Genomic DNA, 22,824 nt, shown 5'->3' on the forward strand with positions numbered 1-22,824 from the left:
TATTTTTTATTAATGTTGTATCTCGCTTAGTAAATCTAAATAAACGATTCATCAAATTAAAATAAACTTGAAACTTGAAACTATGTGTGACCTGAATTAGCCACTGTTGGAAACAAGGTATTTGGCTCAGACCAAAGGTCCACCAAATTCATCTGGCAATTCTTATGCTCTTATTAGCATGTTTCATATCTATTTATCATGTGCCACTGTATTGACCCTGGGGGGGCATAGTTAGTAAGGTGTGGTTATAAGTCAGGCTCTCACTACACCTTAATTTTGTCACAGGGGTGATTAAACTGCTTATTTCAGTACCACATGTTAGTCACTTTTCTGGTACAAGAATAATGCTGCTTGTGCTTCCAAGTGAGACCCCCCTCAAGGCCTCTCCCAATTCCTGAGCTCCCCTGAAGCCTCCCCTCCAAGCCTATCTGCCAAAACCCTGGTGTCTAGTGGGGTCAGGGCAGACATGATCCCCAGTTTCTCATGTTCCTTACTAGTGCTAGGTTCTAAACGGTACCAGCAACTCCTAGTAGTCTCGTGGTACTACCATTAAGAGTCAAGCTGCAGTATAGACTCATAATACTATCACTAGGGGTCGCCAGCAGTGTTCCCGCTAAGCTGCGCTGACGTGCGCTGGCGCACAAAATAATACATCGCAGCGCACAAGTTTCTCGTCACAGCGCACACACCACCACGCTGCCAACATTCAAACCTAGCGCAAAAATTACCGGGGCGACGTCAGGAGAAGCGTTCCAATTTGGCAGCGGGGGAAGCTCCAGTGCTTCTCTCCAACGTCCGGCTAACGCGTTGTGCGGAGAAGCCAGCCCGACACACCGAGCAATGTCCGTGACGTGGGCCAATGGGAGAGAGGCCGGAAGAGGTGGTTGTAAACAGTTGCAGTGTGGTGGGAGGGAGAGCAGCCCCACGGCCCTTCTGCCAACTGAGGCCAATAGCATGGAGGTGCCCTTTACTCCCCCCCCCCCCCCAGCTCCACCCTACGGTCCTTAAACATTCGCGACCCGACCCTGAAGGAGTACTTCCTGTTCCGGCTGCTACTGCTCTCTGCCGCCAGCCTCCTGCTCATCTCAACCGGTGCCGGTGTCCGCTGGAGGTAAGGGTTTGGAGGTGGGCCGCGAGGTCCCACTATCTGGATAAATATCCCAGATAAACTTAGGACTGCAAAAACAAAATCTGCCCTACCGTTAGCCAGTAACATTTCCAGATAGAAATAGTACAGTCCACTCTGCATGAATATTCAGTGCTGTTTGCTTCCCAAATTGCAGCACTATTTAATCTGTGATTAAATGAAATGTCACGGCTGATGTGTACAACAAACGCCAACTGCAGTGTTTAAATATTGACTTCGTAAAAATCAGATGAAAACAGAGAGAGAGAAGGACCAAACATGGGAGGGCGGGACTTGTTAGTGTTAAAACAAAGGAGCCAGCTGCAAGAAATGAAGCATGTTGAGAGTTTGGGGATATAGTCATTGGGTGAGATCTGGAAACCTCCTTGTGTAAGAGAAATTGTTCATTTTAACCGCATCCTCAAACAGCTTTATATTACACGCGTCGCAAAGGTAAGGGGAGGCTGGGGGAGGAATCGGACGTCGGGGTGGGGGTGCTACAAAACTGAGGCCGCACGAGCGCCATTGTTTATCTATACATGCATGAAGCAAGTTCTTTTCAAGTTTAGATCGTTTGAAGCGTGTGCATAAACTTTCTTTTGTGATCTTCCATAGATTCAGTCAAATAATTTTTACATCCATTCGAAAATGTCGAAGCGTAAAGAGAATGAAGAGTTTGGTAGCAGCACAAAGAAAAAGCGCAGCCAATTTAAGAAGGAATGGCTGACCGAGTTTTTGGTTGACACCACGTTGCCGCACGCGAGTGGACGGAAAACAGTGGCGATGAAAGAAATATTCGAATATAGCGACACGGACAACGCATTAATTTGCTCCCTATGCCGAAAAGCAGGTGTTAACGGAGAATGGAGCACAGGGAAGACTTGGTCTGAGTGGAAAATTGATTATTTAAAGCGTCATCTGAATCATAATTCTCATTTAGAAGCGGTTCAAAAGCTTCACAATCAAAGCCGAGGTTTTCTAATGAATTTCTTGAAAGAAACTCCCGATAGTCGGAACAACAGAATCGAATACGCACAGAGATATAAATCAAGTCCAGAGGAAGTTAACATTTTAATTGATAATATATTGCTAGCGGTAAAGTTGAATTTGTCCATGCTATCCGTCCAGGAATTTAACAATCACATGGCTAAATACGTAAAAATACCTGATAGCTGGAGAAGCAAAAACTATGCTTTCGAGTTCCTTGACTGCATAAATGCCATTGTTAAACGGGAAACATTTACAGAAATCCGGAGGTCTCCTTTTCATACCCTAATAATTGATGAAAGTACTGATATTTCTGTTTCGAAAATGCTCATAATATACATTAAATTTAGAAGAAGTGGCAGCAACATTCATGAGACAGTTTTTGCTGGCATCAAACATCTAACTGCTTGTGACAGCACAGCTATAGTTGATGCTATAAAGCAGTTTTATAGTGAGAACGATTTAGATTTCAGTCGTATGGTCATGTTCACGTCCGATGGAGCATCAGTCATGCTTGGGAAGCATAATGGTGTAGCTGCAAAGTTACGTCAATCAGTTCCTCATCTTCTAGAGCAACACTGTGTAGCTCACCGCGAAGATCTAGGCATAGACGATGCATGGAAAACGATCCCATTCATGAAAGAGATCGAAACTCTAATACGCACCGTGTATACGATTTTCAGTAGATCGAGCGTACGAAAAGCCAAACTGGAGGATATTGCTAATGCTGCAGAATCAGATGTCATTTCATTTAAAGCTATACATGATGTTAGGTGGCTGTCTCGGCACTTTGCTGTAAGTGCAGTGGTTAGAAATTATGACATCCTGTTAGAATATTGTCAAGAACAGGTGGAAGAAGACAATGATCCCGTGCACAAATACTGCCTGACTAAATTGAGTAATCTGGAATTTAAAGTTGCGCTATTTATTCTCTGCGATGTTCTTGAGGAGCTTGGATCACTGTGTAAGCTTCTTCAGAAGAGTTGTTTGGCACCTTTGGATGCATTCCAGTTCACTAAAGCCAAATTAAGGAAACTCAGATCTCAATATCTGGGAGAAAAACCACATTTCAATGAAAATGTTGAAACTCTCATTTCATCTTGTAATTCTGTAATTAAAACAGATCATATTCTTACATTTATTACACAAACTTGTGATCATATGGACAAAAGATTTCCTGACAATGAATTAGAGGACTGGCGTGTTTTCGACAAAGACTGTATCTCAAATCCGTCCAACTTAGAGGAATTTACATTTGGAAACGAACAATTTTCACGATTATCTAACCGTTATTTTCTGTTAATGAACAAAGATGATGAACATTGTTTCAAAAGGCAGCTTATTTCAGAATATTCGGAGTTCAAATATATTATTGCTGAAAAAGTAAAAGCAGGAGCTATACAAACGCTTCAGGAAATGTACAATTTTGCTCAGCAGCATAAACAGTTCAGTGGACTAAATGCTCTATTAGACGTGTGTTGCACCTTTCAGGCTTCAAGTGCCGATTGTGAGAGAGGATTTAGCTTGATGAATGCTATAAAGACAAAGACTCGTAATAAGTTAAGAGTAGAACATTTGGAATGCCTAATTAGAATCAAACTTTATTTAGCCACAGGAAATAATGTAAACATAGACAGTGTTTACAATTTTTGGAAATCAGAAAAAGGCAGAAGAGAACAATCTTAATAAAGAATTTTGGAGCCTAAAAGCCTATGGAGAACTTCCAGAACATGCTAAAATCAATGAAACGGACACATTTGGCCCCGGTGATGACGATGAAATCAAGTTTGATGATATTGGGGATGATGATGAAGATATTGATGATATCTAACTTGAGTGAAGAATTGATTCCATTCCAGTTTCACAACAATTATTCTACAACATATTGAGTGAACTCTTCTCACTGAAGGCAAACTTTGTGCCCAATAAAATGGTTTTCAATATTTTGTTTTAATGTATTTATACTTTTGTGTAGAAGCTGGAATTGATAGATTGTCTAGAAATTGAAAGCATCAAACGTATTGTCTTCTGGACTGTTTTTAATTTACAGTTTACACATATGGATGTAACAGACATAACTACATTTGTTGTAAAACATTTATTAAGATATCATTTCATCCCTACAATTTCTGTAGACTGTTTTAAAATAAATTTGAGTTTTTCTGGTAAAAAAAAAAAAATAAATAAAGAATTTTGTACTTTCAAGAATTAATGCGTTGTTTTGTGTTCTTAAAAATATTATTTAACGTTATTTAATTTAGCGTGTAGGCCTAAAATTCCTTTGAATACCTCGTCCTCATGTATCAGCAACTTTGACAACATATTTATTTGGCTCATAACTTGCTGGCGCCCGATATTTTTAGCTCACAGTGAAAAAAGTTTGCTCACAACACCCGCCCGCTTAGAGGGAACACTGGTCGCCAGTGCCATTTTGAACCTACCACCAACAAGAGGCAGGAGTGATTGGGTTCACTTCTGCCCCAGTCCAACTAGACACCAAGGAATGTGTCAGTTATGCTTGGGGGATCTTTGGTATGGGGGGTAGCGAGGCTTTGGGTGATAGGGGGTTTCAGGAGGGCCTGAAATTAGGTGGCATGGGTGTATGGTATTAGGAGGGGATACTGAGGTGAAGGGCAAGCAGAGCAGCTTTGAGTATTGCTTATCAGCCCATTTAAAAGCACCTGGGAGCAAAGTTGCAGTCTGATACTCCCAAGAAAGAAAAATACCACAAGAAAAATCCAGGAATAACATGGCTTGTATTGTCTATGGTAAGTTGTGTTATACAATTTACCTAGTAATGAGCAGTTTTGCATGCATTTACATGCTGTGCATATCATTGCTATGTATCCTGTAGTACCTTATAATAGCTTGCTTTATAGTAAACTATTGTGCATTGTTGCACTTTAACACACGTTAAAGAGGTAAAGGGGTTGGAACTCCTTTCATATGAGGAAAGACTAAAAAGGTTAGGGCTCTTCAGCTTGGAAAAGAGATGGCTGAGGGGAGATATGATTGAAGTCTACAAAATCCTGAGTGGAGTAGAACAGGTACAAGTAAATCGATTTTTCACTCCATCAAAAATTACACAGACTAGGGGGGACACTTGAAGTTACAGTGAAATACTTTTAAAACCAATTGGAGGAAATATTTTTCACTCAGAGAATAGTTAAGCTCTGGAACGCTTAGCCAGAGGATGTGGTAAGAGCGGATAGCGTAGATGGTTTTAAGATAGGTTTGGACAAGTTCCTGGAGGAAAAGTTCATAGTCTGTTATTGAGAAAGACATGGGGGAAGCCACTGCTTGCCCTGGATCGGTAGCATGGAATATTGCTACATCTTGGGTTTTGGCCAGGTACTAGTGACCTGGATTGGTCACCGTGAGAACAGGCTACTGGGCTTGATGGACCATTGGTTTGACCCAGTAAGGCTATTCTTATGTTCTTATTAGGACTCTAACACATCTTAATAAGAATCCTCGTAATCCACTGGCATATAAGCTATACGATGTACATTTATCAGAGTCAAGGGCCTTGTTCATAGAGCATTAACCCCATCCTTTACAAGGCCGCGCTTGTATTTTGAGTAGTGCTGCCCGATTCACTTCGGGTGAATTTTATTCAAATCAGTTCAAAACAAAAACAAATCGGCTTCCCGATTCGCCTGACCCTCCCCCCTCGCCCCCCTCCCCCACTTTCGCTGATGGAGAAAAGAAGGCCCTTTTCAAAATTATTTTAGTCACAAAATTCTCCATCCACACCAAGGGACAATGAGATTTAGGGAGGGAAGGAACAGAAAGGGAGAGAAGTTGGACACAAGGGATGGTGTGGAGGGGGAATAGAGATACTGGATAGGAGGGTAGTTGGGAAAAGAAAGGGAGAGATGGTGGACCCTGGGGTGGTGGGGAAAGAGGGAGAGATGCTGGATTAAAGGGTAGTTGAGAAAAGGTGGATCTGTGGAGGGAGACGAAAAAAAGGAAAGATGCCAGACCTCCGGGGGAGGGAAGGGAAATGGAAGGGGAGGAAAGAGATGGTAGATGGATGTTTAGCATGGAGAAAGAAGAAAGAAGAAGACCCTGACAAGCAAGTTATCAGAAGCAAACCAGAGCCTGGGACCAACAAGATTTGAATATTGACCAGACAACAAAAGGTAGAAAAAATAATTTTATTTTCTGTTTTGTGATTACACTTTTCAAATCTGACATATTGTATCCTGCCAGAGCTTTTGTTAGACCGCAAACGTGAGCTAGGATTTAACACAGAGAAGAAAAGTCTTTTTTGTTTGTTTATTTTGTTTACACTACAGCACCAGTGTGGTTAGGAGAAGGCAAAGGGGGTGAAGAGGCTATAAAATAAACCCACCAGGATGTTTGGAAAAAACACCCAATTGGGCAGGAAAATCAAATTGAATCGAATCAAAAAACCAATTCAATAGACTGAATCGAATCGAATCGAATTTTTTTTTTCCTGAATCAGGCAGCACTAGTTTTGAGCACCGGCCGCAGCTGTAACAGCTCGGATGCTCATAGGAATTCTATGAGTGTCAGAGCTGTTATTGCGGCGGCCGGCACTAAAAACGCTAATAGGGGTTGATGTAGTTGTTAAATTATAATACACCTTTGGCACATCAGTTCTTTTATCCTCAATCTAAAGCATTTAACTTTCTCAACATGTGGAAATAGCAACAGAAATGCAAATAAAACTTGGCTCTTCGGACAGAGGACTTCTTGATATATAAATGATTTATGATTCAGCGGGTCGGAGTTTGGAAGGGAAAACTGTATCCCATGGCTTATGTATTAGACTGGGAGGGGAGGGATTGAATTATGTTTTATTATAACACACCTTGAACTGTTGATGACGCCTGGTAATCAAATACTGTAAAATAAATACATAAGGGTAAAGTTCTGATATTCAAAATTAGGGGTTATTTTTTATTTTTTTTTCTTTCTTATGGGTGCTGCTCTTATTGTGACTTCTAGAAATGTAAAAATATTTGTACATTTAGACACATAAAGGTATAGTCAGTAAATGGTGCCAAAAGTTAGGCGCCAGGATGATGCACGCTAAGCTATAATGCTATAAAGGCAGTTCTGTTTGTCTAGAATACTAGATTAAATCATTTTTAAACCTAAGTTTAGGAATGAGCATTTATGCCTGCTAAAAGCTGGTGTAAAAGCTCATGCCCAACTACTGTCAGCTACACTCAGAAATGGAAGTGATTTCGCAGAGAATGACACTGGGATGAAGTTTGTCCCCATCCCTGCCCATGTCCTGAAGGTTCTGTCCCAATCCGCGCCCTGCCCCCATGCCCGCCCCATCCCTACAGGCTCTGTCCCCACGCGGTCCCTGAAGGCTAGTGCTGCCCAAATCAGGGATAAATTTGTCAATTTGGCCTATTGAATCGATTTGATTCATTTTTCCTGCCCAATCGGACATTTTTATTTCAAATGTCCTTTTGGGTTTTGTAGCCTTTCCACCCACCCCACCCCTCTTTTCTCGCTCCAACCCCACGCTGGCACTGTGGTGTAAACAAACAAAAAAGACTTTTCTTCTCTCTGTTAGGTCCTAGCTCACGCTCACTGTCTAAATGTCAGCTCTGGCAGGATACACATTTAAAATCTGGCATATTGTAATCACAAAATAGAAAATAAAATTATTTTTTTTCTACCTTCCACCATCATATCCAACATTTGTTTCTTTCCCACTGTCTACCATCTCTCTCTCTCTCTCTCTCTCTCCCTTGTGTCCTTGGTCAAACCTTTCTATTCCCCTCCATGGGTCAAACCTTTCTATTCCCCTTCATTATGATATGCAACATTTCTTTCTCTCTCTCCCTGCTCTCTACCCTTTGTCCAAAATTTCTCCCTCTCTCTTCATGCATTTCTCCCTCCCCTCCATCATATGCAGGATTTCTCCCTCTCACACCTTTCTACTTCTCATTTTCCTTTCTCTCCTCCACCCCAACAATTCTTCCTCTCTCCCCCCCATGCGCAGCATCTTTCCTCCCCTCCCACCCATCTCCCTGTGTGGCGGCACCCTACCAATTCTCTCACTGTGAGACCTGACATACCTTTCAGGCCTCCTAAAGCAGTGGTGGCAGTGGACGGTCAGCAGTGGCATCACTCTGAACGGGCTACTTGCGGCCTTCCCCGCTAGGGTTTCCCTCTGCCATGTCATCAGTGACATCATCAGTGATGCGGCAGATGTGAAATTTTGTGTTGTGAATCGCGTCCCTGCCTACTTTGCATGCGTTTCACCTCATTTGCATGCACAGATCGGAGGATGGTCGGCAGAGAGGTAAGTGAATCGGGCCAGAAGGAAATTTGGTCGCTAAGGGGTCGGTGCATGATCGGTTTGCTTTGTGAATCTAGCCCCATGTTTCCTTCATTTGGAATTTCATAGAGATTTGCTTTATGTTTCTACGCCCAACTGAAGATTGACAAGTACTATGCACTGCATTCCTCAGCACCTTTTAGGCACCGTTTATAGAATAAGGGCATCATATTATAAGATAGGGGTATAAGTCAGTTATGTGTGCAACTGCTAATTAGTGCTGTTTAATGCCAATTATTGGTACTTATCTCTAATTAAATGCCAATTACTACTAGCTAATTATGTTACATGAAAACTAACCCTATTCTATAACTGAGCATGCATTTGTGCAGCCAGCTTTAGATACCATTGATAGAATTTGGGTGATGATACTCTTTCATTTCCATATCTTAACATTTAACCAAACTCCTGATTGTGAATAAACTGTGCAAGATTTACCATATCTACTTTTCAGAAGCTGCTTCAGGTAGTATTACTAATTCACTAATGCCTGGATATCACCTTTGCTTTTTATTTTAATTTCTCTCTGCCATCACTATTCTTTTGCATTTCCAAGATAAAGAAATGATGACCTGCAACTGATTCAGATTGTGTCATTTAACCTTCAAGTAGGGAGAAAGTAGAATATTTCCCAAAATTTGGAAGAAAAATCTGCCCTAAATTAGGACCCCTTTTACAAAGCCACAGTAACAAATCCCTGCATGGCAAATGTGATTCAGTCTAGAGAATGACACGGTGAAAAAATTGGTCCCCGTCACCGCCCCGTCCCCGTCTCACCATCCTCTGCACCGCCCCGTCACCGCCATTCCCTTCACCGCCCCGTCACCGCCACTGCCACCCCATTCACCGCCCCGTCACCGCCACTGCAACCCCATTCACCGCCCCGTCACCGTCACCGCTGCATATATAAAAGCCTCAAACGGGTACGATTTTAAATACTTTTCTTTATTTACGTATAAAGGAAACATTCTTTAAAACTTTAAAACTTAGTTAAATATTAGTTAATAACTATACAAAAACAAACACGACATGTACTTTTAATGCTTACAATGTTAGCCTACATGGTAAGTAGACGCGGCCGCTGTACCTAATCGCGGCAAATCGTGTACCTAATCGTGTACCAAATCGTGTACCTAATCGCGGTCACTATGCTAATCGTGATTAGCATAGTGACCGCGGCTACGGCTGCAAGTCTCCCCTCCCCCCAGCGATCACGGCAGGAGGGCACCCAACCCCTCCTGTAGACCCCCCCCAACGGCCCTCCCGACAATCGCAGCAGAAGGGTACCCAACCCCTCCTGCCGGTCCTCCCAATGGCCTCCCCTAAGATCGCCGGCAGGAGGGTACCCAACCCCTCCTGCTGGACCCCCCCCCAACGAACCCTCCCACCCCTGAACCCCCTTAGTCTTACTTTCCAAGTTGGACCGGACGGCTCCTCACACGTATGGCCAGCAGGCTTGCCTCCGTCCAAATGAGGTGGGCCCGCCCCTACCCTGCCCAACCCACAGGATCCTAGGGCCTGATTGGTCTAGGCACCTAAAGCCACTCCCGCTATAGGAGGGGCCTTAGGTGCTTGGGCCAATCAGGCCCTAGGATCCTGTGGGTTAGGCAGGGGAGGGGAGGGGCGGGCCCGCCTCATTTGGACGGAGGCAGGCCTGCTGGCCAGACGAGCGAGGAGCTGTCCGGTCCAACTTGGAAAGTAAGACTAAGGGTGGTGTTTCGGGATGGCGGGGTTTGTTGGGGGAGGGGCCGGCAGGAGGGGTTGGGCACCCTCCTATTGGCGATATAGGGGGCCGTTGGGGGGGCCGGCAAGAGGGGTTGGGCACCCTCCTACCAGTGATCATAGGGGGGCTGTTGGGGAGCTGGCAGGAGGGGTTGGATATCCTCCTGCTGCGATCGTCGGGAGGGCCGCTGGGGGGGGGTTAGGGTAGGCAGGAGGGGATGGGTACCCTCCTGCCGCGATCGTTGGGGAGGGCTGGTTCTGTCGGCATGAAGGGCTGAGCACCTTCCTGCCGGCGATCGTCGGGGGGGGGCGGGTTCTATTGGCAGGAAGGGTTGATCTGACAAATGAGGAGCCAGTATATTGGGGGGCGGAGTCAATGCGGCAACGTGCAGGTGAAACACAGGTAAATAGCGGTTCCTAGAAGGGGGGACATTGGCCTGCGGGGACAAATCTATTCACCGTTTTTGCGGGCGGTGAAAGGATTTGTCCCCGCGTCTGCGGCGATTTGCTAATGAGGTCACCATAACCCGCAGCCAAACCGCAGCCACGCAGCGGTTCGCTGCGGGGATCGCTCCCCGTGTCATTCTCTAATTCAGTCCATAGGAATTAAATGGGCTACTTTGCATTTGCCGCACGGGAATCACTACCGTGGCTTTGTAAAAGAGTGTGCCTAATAGAAGAAGCTGGATTTGTACACCTCAAAAAACATTCCCCTATTATGCCAAAAGTATTCTTTAATTTTAATACATACGACAAATCTAAAAAGACATCCTGTTACTGATGCACAAATAGAACAGCACCATGCACCCAAAAAAAGCAAAAATAAATATTGAACCTCTGTTCAGTCTTAGAGCAAACAGAAATAAAAAATAAACATGGAAATCTAAGAGAAAATATAGAAACAATAGGACACCTGGTAATTTAAATCTATAAACAAATACAAATAAAGAAAGTCCATCTGTTCTCTAGAATGCTGGAGAATTAATTCTCTCTTGATTGTGCTGGATTTTATTTTTAAACCTCTGGAACTATTAATAGGCCCATTTTCTACTGTTCAAAATCATTATTATTAGAATTCCTAGTCTCTTGTATGCTCACAGGGCTTCTGTTTTGTAGTATTTCAACTTAGAATTTTCCACCCATTTTTCTGATTTTTATATTTAAATCTTTTTTATTAAGCAGTGACAACAGCAGGAACAACAATAGTAGAAAACAAGGTTTACAATTTCAACCAACAACCATGGAGGACTGGACTCTGATGTCCTCCACGAGCAAAAGCAACACCCCAACCCCACAGAAAGAAACCCCCACCCCCACCCAGAAAAACTGGACAACTCCCAAACAGGGAAAGATCAAGATCAAACAGAGAAACTTAATTATAGGTGGAATCTGTTCAGGATACGGCTACGACTCTCAGGGGACAAAATGTTCAAGTATGGAGTCCAAGTGTTGACAAAGTCTCTGCTCCAGCGGCGAGAAGAACAGGCCAAACGGGCCTCCCAGCCCATAAGTTCATAAAGGCAATTCCTCCAATGCCAAAAGGAGGGGGGTTCAGAAGAGAGCCAGCAACATAAGATACATTTCTTCCCCAAGATAAAACATTTACTAAGAAAGAGTTTTTCTGAAGAAGTATACACAGACAGTAAAGAAAACTGGGCAAGCAACATAGAAAGCACTGAGACAGGCACAGGAACTTGCACCAGGTCCTGTAAGAAGGATGCCAGCGCCTTCCAAAAGGCCTGAATCCCCTCACAACTCCAGATACCATGGAAATAAGAGTTAATCTCTACAGAACAACGAACACATAGTTGGGTGCCAATACAACCCATATAGTAAGCCCGACTTTGGGAAACATAGGCCCGCAGGACAGTGCGATAGTGACATTCATTTTTCTGATTTTAATGCACGCCATTCTGTGTTCACTTGTATGACTTACAATACCACGATTCAAAAGTTATGAGGCCTAATATTCAACAGCCTGATGACAAGTTAAATTTAGCTAGAGAAGTGTGCACCTTTAAACAGATATTCAGAAAACATATTCAGTTCAGTCAGGATGCTGAAAATACCGTTAACCAGATCATTTATATGGTTACCTTTAGGATATCTATCTGTGTGATTCAAATTATGACGTACTTAGTAAGGTGCATTAAGGAGATAACATACATTATTTTTATTGAATAATGGGGGGCCTTTTATTAAGCTGCAGCAAAAAGTGGCCTTAGCACAATCTTTCAGACCCTAAGAAGTGGTAGGTCTGGTGCAGGAGCAGCAGATCAGACTCGCAACTCACCACCTATTCTCCTTCCTGCTTCTGCCACCGGTTCCTGTCTTTCTCACCTCCCACCATGATGGATCAGGGAAGCAGCAGATACCAGCAGGTAAAAGGCTGGGGCAAGCAGCACGTGAGCGAGCGTTGGGGCTCAGCTGGTGGGGTCAGGCCCATGAACAGACAGTGCCAGGGGAGGCTGGACAACTGGCTGCCAAGGATTGGGAGAGGGAGAAGGTGGACAACTGGTCACCAGGCCTCGGACGAGGCGCCAACCCTATTGCTGACCATACCTGTTTTGCACAGAAGATAAATGGAAGAAGGTTTGATATTTTGTATGCCAGAAAATCCAGTCATTGAAGCACGGGCCATCTGTTGTTTCATGATATAACACTGTAGAAGTAGTATATACAAATGAATTTAATGGATGCTTGAAATTTTTCAATTTTGCTTTCATGTTCTGCTTTGTTTGATATGTTTTAGTCTGAAATATCAGTCACAAGTCTGCTGTTGAATCATGTATTTGCACTCTTGAACAAGATTCTCTTTGAATATATGTGACAGTGATATCTTAAGCTCACACAAACACACTTTCTGAAATGTGTTATTACATTAGCAACACAGATGCTAATTTTATATCAAGGCACCTAGGTGTCTTCATGAAATATAAGTATAATCTTTTAAAGATTTGCCCTAGTATTGAAGGTGCAGGCATTTATGCTTGTTTTGGAGATGGCTTAAATGTTACTACTGTATGTGCATATTTTCTTGATCTTTCTTTCTCCATATCAAAGTGAACTAACCTGGAAGTCAAATTATTTTATTTCAGCTATTTGAAATGAAAATTATTTTGAAGACTAGGGTGATTATTCTGTTGAGATAAATTGTAGGGTTGAAATTGTTGATTCCTTCCATTGAATTCTTTGCTAAATGGATTTGGTCAGATATTTTTACTGGAGTAGGAGGTCTCCTGCTTTGTTTTGGATGGAAATTCAGTGGCAGTCCTGGATCATGATCTGAGTGTGACCAGAAGCAAGTCATTTCATCTTCCTGTGTGTCTGGGACCCAGTTGAAATCTAAAGGAGTGGAGTAACCTAACGGTTAGTGCAGTGGGATTTGATCCTGGCAAACTGGGTTCAATTTCCACTTCAGCTCCTAGTGACTTTGGGCAAGTCACTTAACTCTCCATTGACCCAGGTAAAAACAACCCAGATTGTGAGCCCTCTAGGGACAGGTACCTGCATATAATATATACAACACTGCATAAGTCAAGTAGTGTTATAGAAATGATTAGCAATAGTAGATTTCAGGAATTTTTTTGTATTTTCTTTCTTTATTTGGTTTTATAGCCTGTCCTCCCAGAAGAGCTCAGAACGGTTAAAAAAATATCTTACATATTAATCGCGACTAATCATTAATGCACAACATGATTAATTATGATTAAAAATTTTAATTTTCCTCCAGCCCTAATATATATATTATACATATACAGTGAGGAGCAAAAGTTTGTGAATTCCACTATTGCTCCTCACTGTATGTATGTATATATATATATATATGTATAATATATATTAGGCTGTATATATAATATACAAAAGTTCTTCAAAAACTTTCCACACTTTCATATTTTCACACTCAACCAAAACCATTCTTTTCTAATGGCATAGTAAGATACTGGGAAAAGTGTATCGCATAACAGGGTGATTATGTGGAAAAGTGATATCTTTTATTTAAGGTTTTGATTAAACGCTTATCCAAGAGTACAAAGCGTTGTGCAAAATATTTAAAAATAGCTGGAAGATAAACATTTCAACTTATTAGACATACATAAACTAATTATTGGACATACATGAACAATGGGAAAAGGGGGGGGGGGAGAACTACAATTTTTATAGAAAGAATACATAGAAGGAAAATACAATAGGAGGTGGGAAAAAGTTAAAAATTGCTGGAGTAGAATTGGGAAAAAGTTAAAAATTGCTGGAGTTATAGGCATCTTTAAAGAGCAAACACTTTAGACTGCTTTTGAATTCCTGCAAGTTTCGTTCGGCTCTTAGGTATAGAGGGAGAGTTCCAGATCAAAGTGGCAGTAACTGAAAAAATTAAGGGTACGACGAGTGCCAATGATCTTCAAGGATGGGATATTAAGTAAATGCTGTGAGGTTGACCTTAAGGCTCTGGGAGGGTCATAGGGGATCAAGAGTCTGTCTATGAAAGCCGGGGCATAGTTTGCATAGTTTTAAAGGTCAAGAGGGCAATTTTATATGTAATCCTATGTATAATTTGCTTTTGAAATATTTAATTAATAGTGTCTAAAAAAATATAAGTGTGGAAACTTTTTTGAAGATCCCTTGTCTGTGTGTGTGTCTGTGTGTGTATATCTATATCTATACACTGACAAGACAAGTTCCACTTTTCCCCTTTCAATCTTCATTCTAAGGCTGCAGGACAAAGTGCAATTACATTGGCAGAGTTTCTCCTCAGATTTGCAAAAGAGATTGAAGGGGCGAAAGAATAATGTAAGGCCGGCAGGAAGTGGAACAGGCTGCAGTTCAGAGATAAGAAAGGAAGCCCATCTGTATGAATAACTAATCTCTCTGGTTCCAATCCTCCAGAGTGTGCACCACTTGAGGTAATACTCCTATGCAGACTAGCCAACTGGATCTGATGGGTGAGAAGAACAATTTAAATTCAGCAAATAAAGGTTTTGCTAATTATTGGTATAAACTGGTCATAGAATCAAAATGATTCTTCCTGCACATTCTCCTCTGGGATGAGTTTTGTTCTGCAGGACACTTTAAAATTAATTAAATGAAAGGAAAGAGATGCAGATAAGAACAGTAAGGCCCAATTACGCTACCCAGTTTTCTTCCAGTTTCAATATCTTTGACCCCTACTTCATCTCCAGTTATGCCTTCACTTCTTTGCAACAAAGAATCCTCTGCTGTAATCTCCTACTTTATCTTTAAAAAAAAGCTTCTAAGGAAATGGCTCGCAGAACACTATTTTAATATATCTCTTCTTTTACATGATGACCGGATACTGCTTACATAAGCTGAACATTTCCTGCAAGACAATAATTCATTGTTTTTGCAATTTCTGCACGAGAAAAATATCCTTCTACTGCAAAATGTCACAATTTAGCTGAAGTTCTTACAGAATTGCCACATTACACATGCCTCAGACTCTAGTGTTTCACAAGAGCTGGCATACTTACAGGTTTTCTGGGCAATTGGGACATTCTATTAAATTGGTGTTCACCCAAAAATATAACTATCTTGTGATGATAAAAAGCAAAGATATTACATCATACAATCCTATAAGAAACATGTTTATTGTACTTACATAGAGGAGGTAATATTCGGCCCATGGTGGTAAGTAGTTTATAAGCTGTGGGCCGACTTAACCTAGGGTTACCATATTTGTGAAGTCAATAAAGAGGACACATGACCCTGCCCCGTCCCTCCCTTGACCCCACCCCATCCTACCTTGGGCCCGCCCCAACCTAACCTCCCACTTTAATCCCCCACTTTCTCCAGTCTCATCCCTGCCGCCACCCCACCTTTCACCCATTTCTTAGTCCCCTTCTTCAGTTCAATTATTTTATTGAAATTTTGTAAATAAACATACAACAAAAATAACAAGCCTATATTGCATAGTATAAAGTGGTGCTTTTCTTTCTCTCTGTCCCCAAGCTTCCCTCCCCCCAAGCTTCCCTCCCTCCCTCCATCTCCCTTCCCATGGGTACTTCTCTCTTTCTCTTTTCCTCCCTCCAACTCCTTCCCCCCACAGGACAGTGCTTCTCTCTTTCCATCATCCCCCAACAACCTTTGCTGAAATGTAATCTTCAGGCCGGCTGGCTGAAACAGCAAAATGAGCCTATTGCCATCGGCCTGCCCCGGAAGCCACCTTTCTGGAGCATCCTGAAACCCAAGCGAGGACAGCGTATTGATGAGTACCTTGGACTATGAGGCAGGGGTACTGGGTGAAAAGATATGATTAGACAAGGCTCGGATGTCTCTAATTGAACGTACCATTCACAATGTATGTAAACTGAAACAATCTAGCCTTTATAAATTTTACTTCCAGCTACAAATCTTCTACACTTTAAAATTCTGATCTGCGTCCTCCTTATACACACCCCAGAATGAGCCTTAATGCAAAACGAAATATTAATCCAATATGCAATGTCTAAACATTATCCAAAATAATATATCACAACACATACCCTTATCCTCATTCCCTCTCCAACTCATAGGCATCAGAATGGGGGAGGCCACAGGGGCCATGGCCTCCCCAAAAATTGGCTCTGTTCCCCCACCCACCTCCTCCTAGCCGCTATAATTTGAAATTTTCCAGCAGCCGTCGTGCAATGTCACTGCAGAATGAAGACTTACAGGGCAGGTCTGTCATAGACATAGTGTGGCAGGTTTTTTGAGGAGCATGTTGGCTATCATGCTTAGACTACTGCAATTTGGTGCTTCTGGGTTTCCCTGCATCAGTACTGAGTGCGCTGCAGGTAGCCCAGAATGTGATTTTTTTCAAACTTTGTTTCGACTAAGAGAGTGATCATTTGACAGAATGCTATATATCTTTGTATTGGTTAAAATTAGAACATCAAATCCTTTATAAATTACTGGTCATGGTGCATCTTTGTATACACAATAAAGCTCCAAAACATTTGATGGATAGCATTCTGCCATATTAACCACAGCGTATGTTGTGCTCGGTGACTCATGATAACCTACATATTCCGACAGTGAAACAACTGCGGCTAGCCGTGTCTAGAGCTAGCATATTTTCGTGTATGGGTCCTTGTGAGTGGAATAAACTTCCGGGATATTTATGACAGCAATCTAGTTTGAGTAGTTTTAAGAAAATGTTGAAGAACCATCTCTTCTGTAAGATGAAATATGGGATTTGATTTATAGTTTGTAATTTTAGGAGGCTTTACATTATTATTATGTTATATTGATGTTTGATTTCTTGTATTGTATGTGATTCTGTTTGTGTATGTACTTTACTGTGACCCGCCTTGGGAAAGGCGGGATATAAATAAAGAAATACAAATGCACATGTAAACCACATGTAACTTGATCTAATTCTTATTGTAAACTACATTGATTCTTTGCAGAGAACTGCGGTATATAAGACACTGTATTGTATTGTGTCTTGAAAAGTAATTTACATATTCCGAGAAGCAACTCCAGCCACAAGTCTAGTGGACATACTAGGGGGTCCTTTTATAAAGCCACTCTAGCGGAGTTAGCGCGTCGGACATTTCATGACGCGTTAACCCCCGCGGCCGGCTAAAAAACTAACGCCTGCTCAATGCAGGCGTTAGCGGCTAGCACGGCAGGCGGTTTAATGCACGGTATTACGCGGGTTAAACCCCCTACCGCAGCTTGATAAAAGGACCCCTAGATTCCATCTTACCTGCTACCAGAAGATGAGTTCTATGAAAGCTTTCAACTCCAGACGAGCTTCCTGCACTCACTGGTGCAGAAATTACAAGAGGGGATGTGCTACTGCACGCATCCCTGAAGAATAATTCCCCCCCTCCTTTACAAATATACTAGGCTAGGGGGGATGGTGGCATTCTCTCACCCATAGTCAAGGAGGCCTCAGTGGGAGACAAACTACATATAGTTCCAGAGGTTGTAACTCCTACTAGGGGCCTCAGAAGTTGCTCTTTAGGGCCTGTAGTGATTCCACCACCATTCTTAATTTTCCTCTTCAGTATTCAGAATCAAAAAGCAATAATCCCCCACTCTATGCTCCTAAGGTACTCCTTTGGATAATTGCCCACCGCAACCACACAACTGTGACTGCATTTCATCTAAGGCTTTGAATATATGGTATCTGGAAGGCCCCTCTGCTAATGACACCTGAGGCCTGATGGCAACTGTGGGACTACCTGTTAGATCAGGAGTCTCAAATTCACAGCCCACGAGCTGCATTCGGCCTGCCAGGAACTATTTTGAGGCCCTCAGTCTGTACGCGACTGTCCACTCCACAAGTGTCTGGCGGTTGCATCCGGCAGTCGCTGTAACCTCACGCAAGTGCTTTCCTGCTTCTGTATGTGATTGTGAGGTGGAGTCCAATCGTATGCAGACTCAGGAAAGCACTTGCGTGAGGTTACAACAGTGACGCGGGCAACGTTCCAGAATGTAAGGTAACCATTGGAGCAATGGTTGGAGGCAATGATTGGAGGCAGTGCAGCATGGAGCAATGGCTGGAGATAGTGCAGCTTGTGCGTATGTCTGATGCTGAAGGAGGTAAGAGCTGAAGGCGGTTGCGGACACCTGTTATAACTGTTATAATCTTTTGTTAATTCAAAGGAAAAGGAAAGATGTTTAACTGTGAGGGCTGCAGAAAAGATAGAGTACTTGGAGGGCCACAGAAAAAAATAGTTAATGTCTTAGTAAAGAAATGACAATTTTGCAACAGTTAAAGGAAAGATTTATAAACTATAAAGAGTTTTACCTCATGCAAAATTGTCATTTCTTTAATAAGACATTAACTATTTTTTCTGGGACCCTCCAAGTACCTACAAATCCAAAATGTGGCTCTGTAAAGGATTTGAGTATGAAACCACTGTGTTAGATGGTATTCAGGACTACTCGCAGGTCCATAATAAGCACATGTTCTGGCATTATGGGGTAAGGCTTTGAATATATGGAATAACTAGCTAATTCAAGGAGATATAATACCCACTAAGAGGTATACAGCAAGCACATCTATCTACGTGGCACTCATTTTATAAATGCCCATTTTCACAGGAAAGGTATTCCTTTAACCTCAGAAACAGCTTTTAAAATTGTTTTCTCTCTATGATAAAAGACTTTGGTAAATCAGGCCCTTAGAATTTCTTTCCCTGGTTCTCACTTGCTGGTTTCTATAGCTTTGGTCCTAGGGTTCCATTTGTTACTGGAATGGCTAAGTGCTCCCTTATGGGTTGGTTTCATGCAATTGTCACTGGAACTCATAAAACCAACATTTGAAAGAATGTGAGGTTAAAAATAGATATGGCAGTATAGCAAAGTACATAACTTTTTATTTTTGCAATAGGAAGAAGTGCATACTAGCCAAAATACACCCAAGGACATCCATCAAAATCACATTCCAGATCTCCAGCTGTACCTTTACTCCCTCGCAGCCAAGAATCCTCTGTTTATCTAATACTTTTTTTTTTTTTTTTCATTTTTCAATCCACATCACATTCCAAGAAATAGCATAAAATATAAACAAAATCAGATTAGAGCATGCTTCTTCTGGCCTATATTTATTTCCATTTGCTGCTTGGAAAATAAAAAAAAAAATCATACAAGTTTTGACGATGTATTAATGACAAATTCTCTTCCGTTCAACATCAATGTCCAAAGCTCTACGTCACTGTGGGGTCATTTAATCAAGCTGCGGTAGGGGTTTAATGCGCGTAATACCGTGCGTTAAACTGCCTGCCGTGCTAGCCACTAACGCCTGCATTGAGCAGGCGTTAGTTTTTTAGCCAGCCGCAGGGGTTAGCGCGTGATGAAATGTCCGACGCGCTAACCCCGCTGGCGCGGCTTGATAAAAGGACCCCTGTGTCATTTGGTTCATGTCACAAAAAAACAAACTAGCAAGCAGTCTACAAGTTCAAAAAGAAATGAAAATGTGGGGCAGATATGATGGTTAAACAAATAGGAGACATTATTAACAAATAAATTAGTTAAAAGGAATGCCCTAACACGGCATGGCAGGACAATGTCTGGCATGGGCTGCTTCAGGTGCTAAAATGTACTGTTAAAACAAAGCGGGTTCAGAGACCCCAGATCCAAGATGGCCGCTACTGCTATCTGACTGCTGTGAGGACGCCGTCGAAAGTCTCCTTACCTCAAAGATTTGTCAGCTGAGAATGCCGAAAAGAAGGGGCAGAAGTGTCGGTGGAGCCTCCCGACATTCGGTAGCACCGTTGCCTACGGTGGATGACATTTTTCAGCGCCTTCTAAGCGAGCAGGAAGTGTCGGGGAATCGCCCGTTGAGAGCCCCGGCAGAGAGTAGTGCCGCGGGGTCTCCCCAAGGGCTCGATGTCACGCTGAGTCCCGACGTAAGGATGCCTCCTCTTCAGCCACTAGCGCTGGGAGCTAGCTCACCACGAGGAGAGAGCACACCCAAAGAGGAAGTGTTCTCCCCCCGAGAGGCCAGTTTGCTGGAGGGCTCGCTACAAGGAACATCCCTCTGGAAAGAACCAGCGACCGGGACAACGTTGGCTGAAGAAACTCAGGACCTCAGAGAGGTAAAACACTCGACTGAACAGTCATTAAAGACACAAGTTACTTTTATTCCTCCTGACAAGCCCTCTGAAGTCACTTTAGATTCTCTTTGGGATCTAGTCTCTAATCTAGGGAATTCCCTTAATCAGCAAATAAAACACTTGGATCAAGAGATAAAAAAACAGAAAGGAGAAATTAATTTATTAAAGCAAGATATTGTATTGTTGAAGTCCGAAATACAAGTGGAAAACAAGGAACGTAAAACAATTAAAAGCAATCAAGATCTACTTGTCAAAGATAACCTAATTATGAAAACAAAATTGGAAGATCTTGAAAATAAGACTCGGGCTAATAACTTGCGTTTAATTAACTTTCCAAATATTTCATCAATTTCTCCACGAGAAATGATAAAGCGCTACTTTCTGGAGATATTAACAATCCCTGAGGATTCTTTACCACCTCTTACAAGGGTATATTATTTGCCTACAAGAAATCGGGATCCTCAAAAGAAAGAAGATGAAGGAATGTCACAGGAAGTACCCTTGGACGTTTCCATTTTATTGGAACAATCAGATAGAGAACTGGCTACTCCAGCCACTCTCTTACTGACTGTAGCTTTGGCTCCAGATAGGGACTGGATCCTTAAACTTTTCTTTAAAAATAGATCTAAGGACTTCCTGGGTCTCCATATTCAAATATTTCCTGATGTCTCAAGGGAGACTCAGAAGAGAATTCCTAATGTTGAAGCCAGGCGTGAACCAGATTGGAGCTCTTTTCTTTCTTAGATATCCATGTAAATGTGTCATTAGATACCTTTCTTTTAAATATGTGTTCGTAGAACCAGCTCACTTGATTGCTTTTCTCTCTCTGAAGCGTCTTGAGTGTGGAATACCAACCGTATCTAAGTGATAATTAGCTCTGCGTCAGCACAGATTAAGTAATTTTCCTTGTAAAATTATTCTTCAAATTTAATTACTCTTTTCGTTAATCTTGGATCTAAATTGAGGACTAGTGTGTGATTAAGATAAGAAATGTTTTTTCCTTTATACTTTGATTCATTATTAGGATTGAAAGTAAAACCTAAATGTTATATTTTCTTTATTATACTTTCTGTACAAGTAATGCTTGATAATAATGTAAAATCTTATAAATAAATAACACAAAAACAAACAAAGCCAATATATGAATAAGACTGTAACAAAAGCAAGACTGTACTAAATAATAACAAGTTTGCTAATGATGAATTGCAAAAAGAGGTGATCTGGGAAAATACTTCTTAACAAATAGCAAGCCTCAAAACCAAGAAAAGGGCTTTAAAATAAACCATTGTTAGAATCAGAAGCCCAGCTCATATCACTGGCTTGCTTTTAACAGTCGGAAAAACAGAACAGTAAAGCAAACTCCACCATACTTTTAGAGAAAAAGACTGTTCTACAAAAACCCGACCTCCTAATTCAAAATCAGAACCCCCTATGCAAAACACCAGCAGTTCAACAAAATGTCACTGTAATCCCCTCAGGCATATGAACATTTGTCTTAATATCCTGAATATCCATCGAGTTCAAAAAAATTCACATCGGATCCAAAGCCAACCAGAGAGGATAAACAACCCCTAAACTAAAGTTTGTAAAGAGTTGGTGCAGGCAACTTCATTCCATTGAAACCATCACACTTGGCTGCCCCATGAGCCATTCATGGCTCACCACTTGTGAGCAGTAAGGATGAGAAAGAGATAGTTTAAATCAGTGTTTCTCAACTCGATCCTGGAGTACCCCCTTGCCAGTCAGGTTTTCAGGATATCCACAATGAATATGCATGAAAGAAATTTGCATATAATGGCGGCAGTGTATGCAAATCAAGTTTATGCATATTCATTGTGGATATTCTGAAAACCTGACTGGCAAGGGGGTACTCCAGGATCGAGTTGAGCAACACTGGTTTAAGTCACACTAATGAATGCACATTGAGAATAAAAATCATGATAGATATTCCCCAGAGCATAGCAGTTGCAAAAACAGCACCACACTGCCCTTTAATTATCCAAGTCTGTAAAAATAGAAACCTGAAAGAAAAGGAGAGTACCAAAAGCAACCTCACCTTCAATAGTTTTGTACATTGACTGTCCTGCTCTAGA

General features: G+C 41.9%; 1 protein-coding gene across 1 annotated transcript; it reads left to right on the forward strand.

Annotated features, from left to right (window-relative positions):
- Nucleotides 1-1,570: 1,570 nt before the first annotated feature.
- Nucleotides 1,571-4,161, forward strand: LOC117354091 (E3 SUMO-protein ligase KIAA1586-like). Its single transcript, XM_033930945.1, has 2 exons — nt 1,571-1,579; nt 1,742-4,161. Exon 2 carries the CDS (start codon nt 1,775-1,777, stop codon nt 3,797-3,799), a length of 2,025 nt encoding a protein of 674 aa, XP_033786836.1. The 5' UTR covers nt 1,571-1,579; nt 1,742-1,774; the 3' UTR covers nt 3,800-4,161.
- The last annotated feature ends 18,663 nt before the right edge of the window (nt 4,162-22,824 follow it).

The sequence above is a fragment of the Geotrypetes seraphini genome, chromosome 2, assembly GCF_902459505.1.
Source record: "Geotrypetes seraphini chromosome 2, aGeoSer1.1, whole genome shotgun sequence".
Classification (NCBI taxonomy): Eukaryota; Metazoa; Chordata; class Amphibia; order Gymnophiona; family Dermophiidae; genus Geotrypetes; species Geotrypetes seraphini.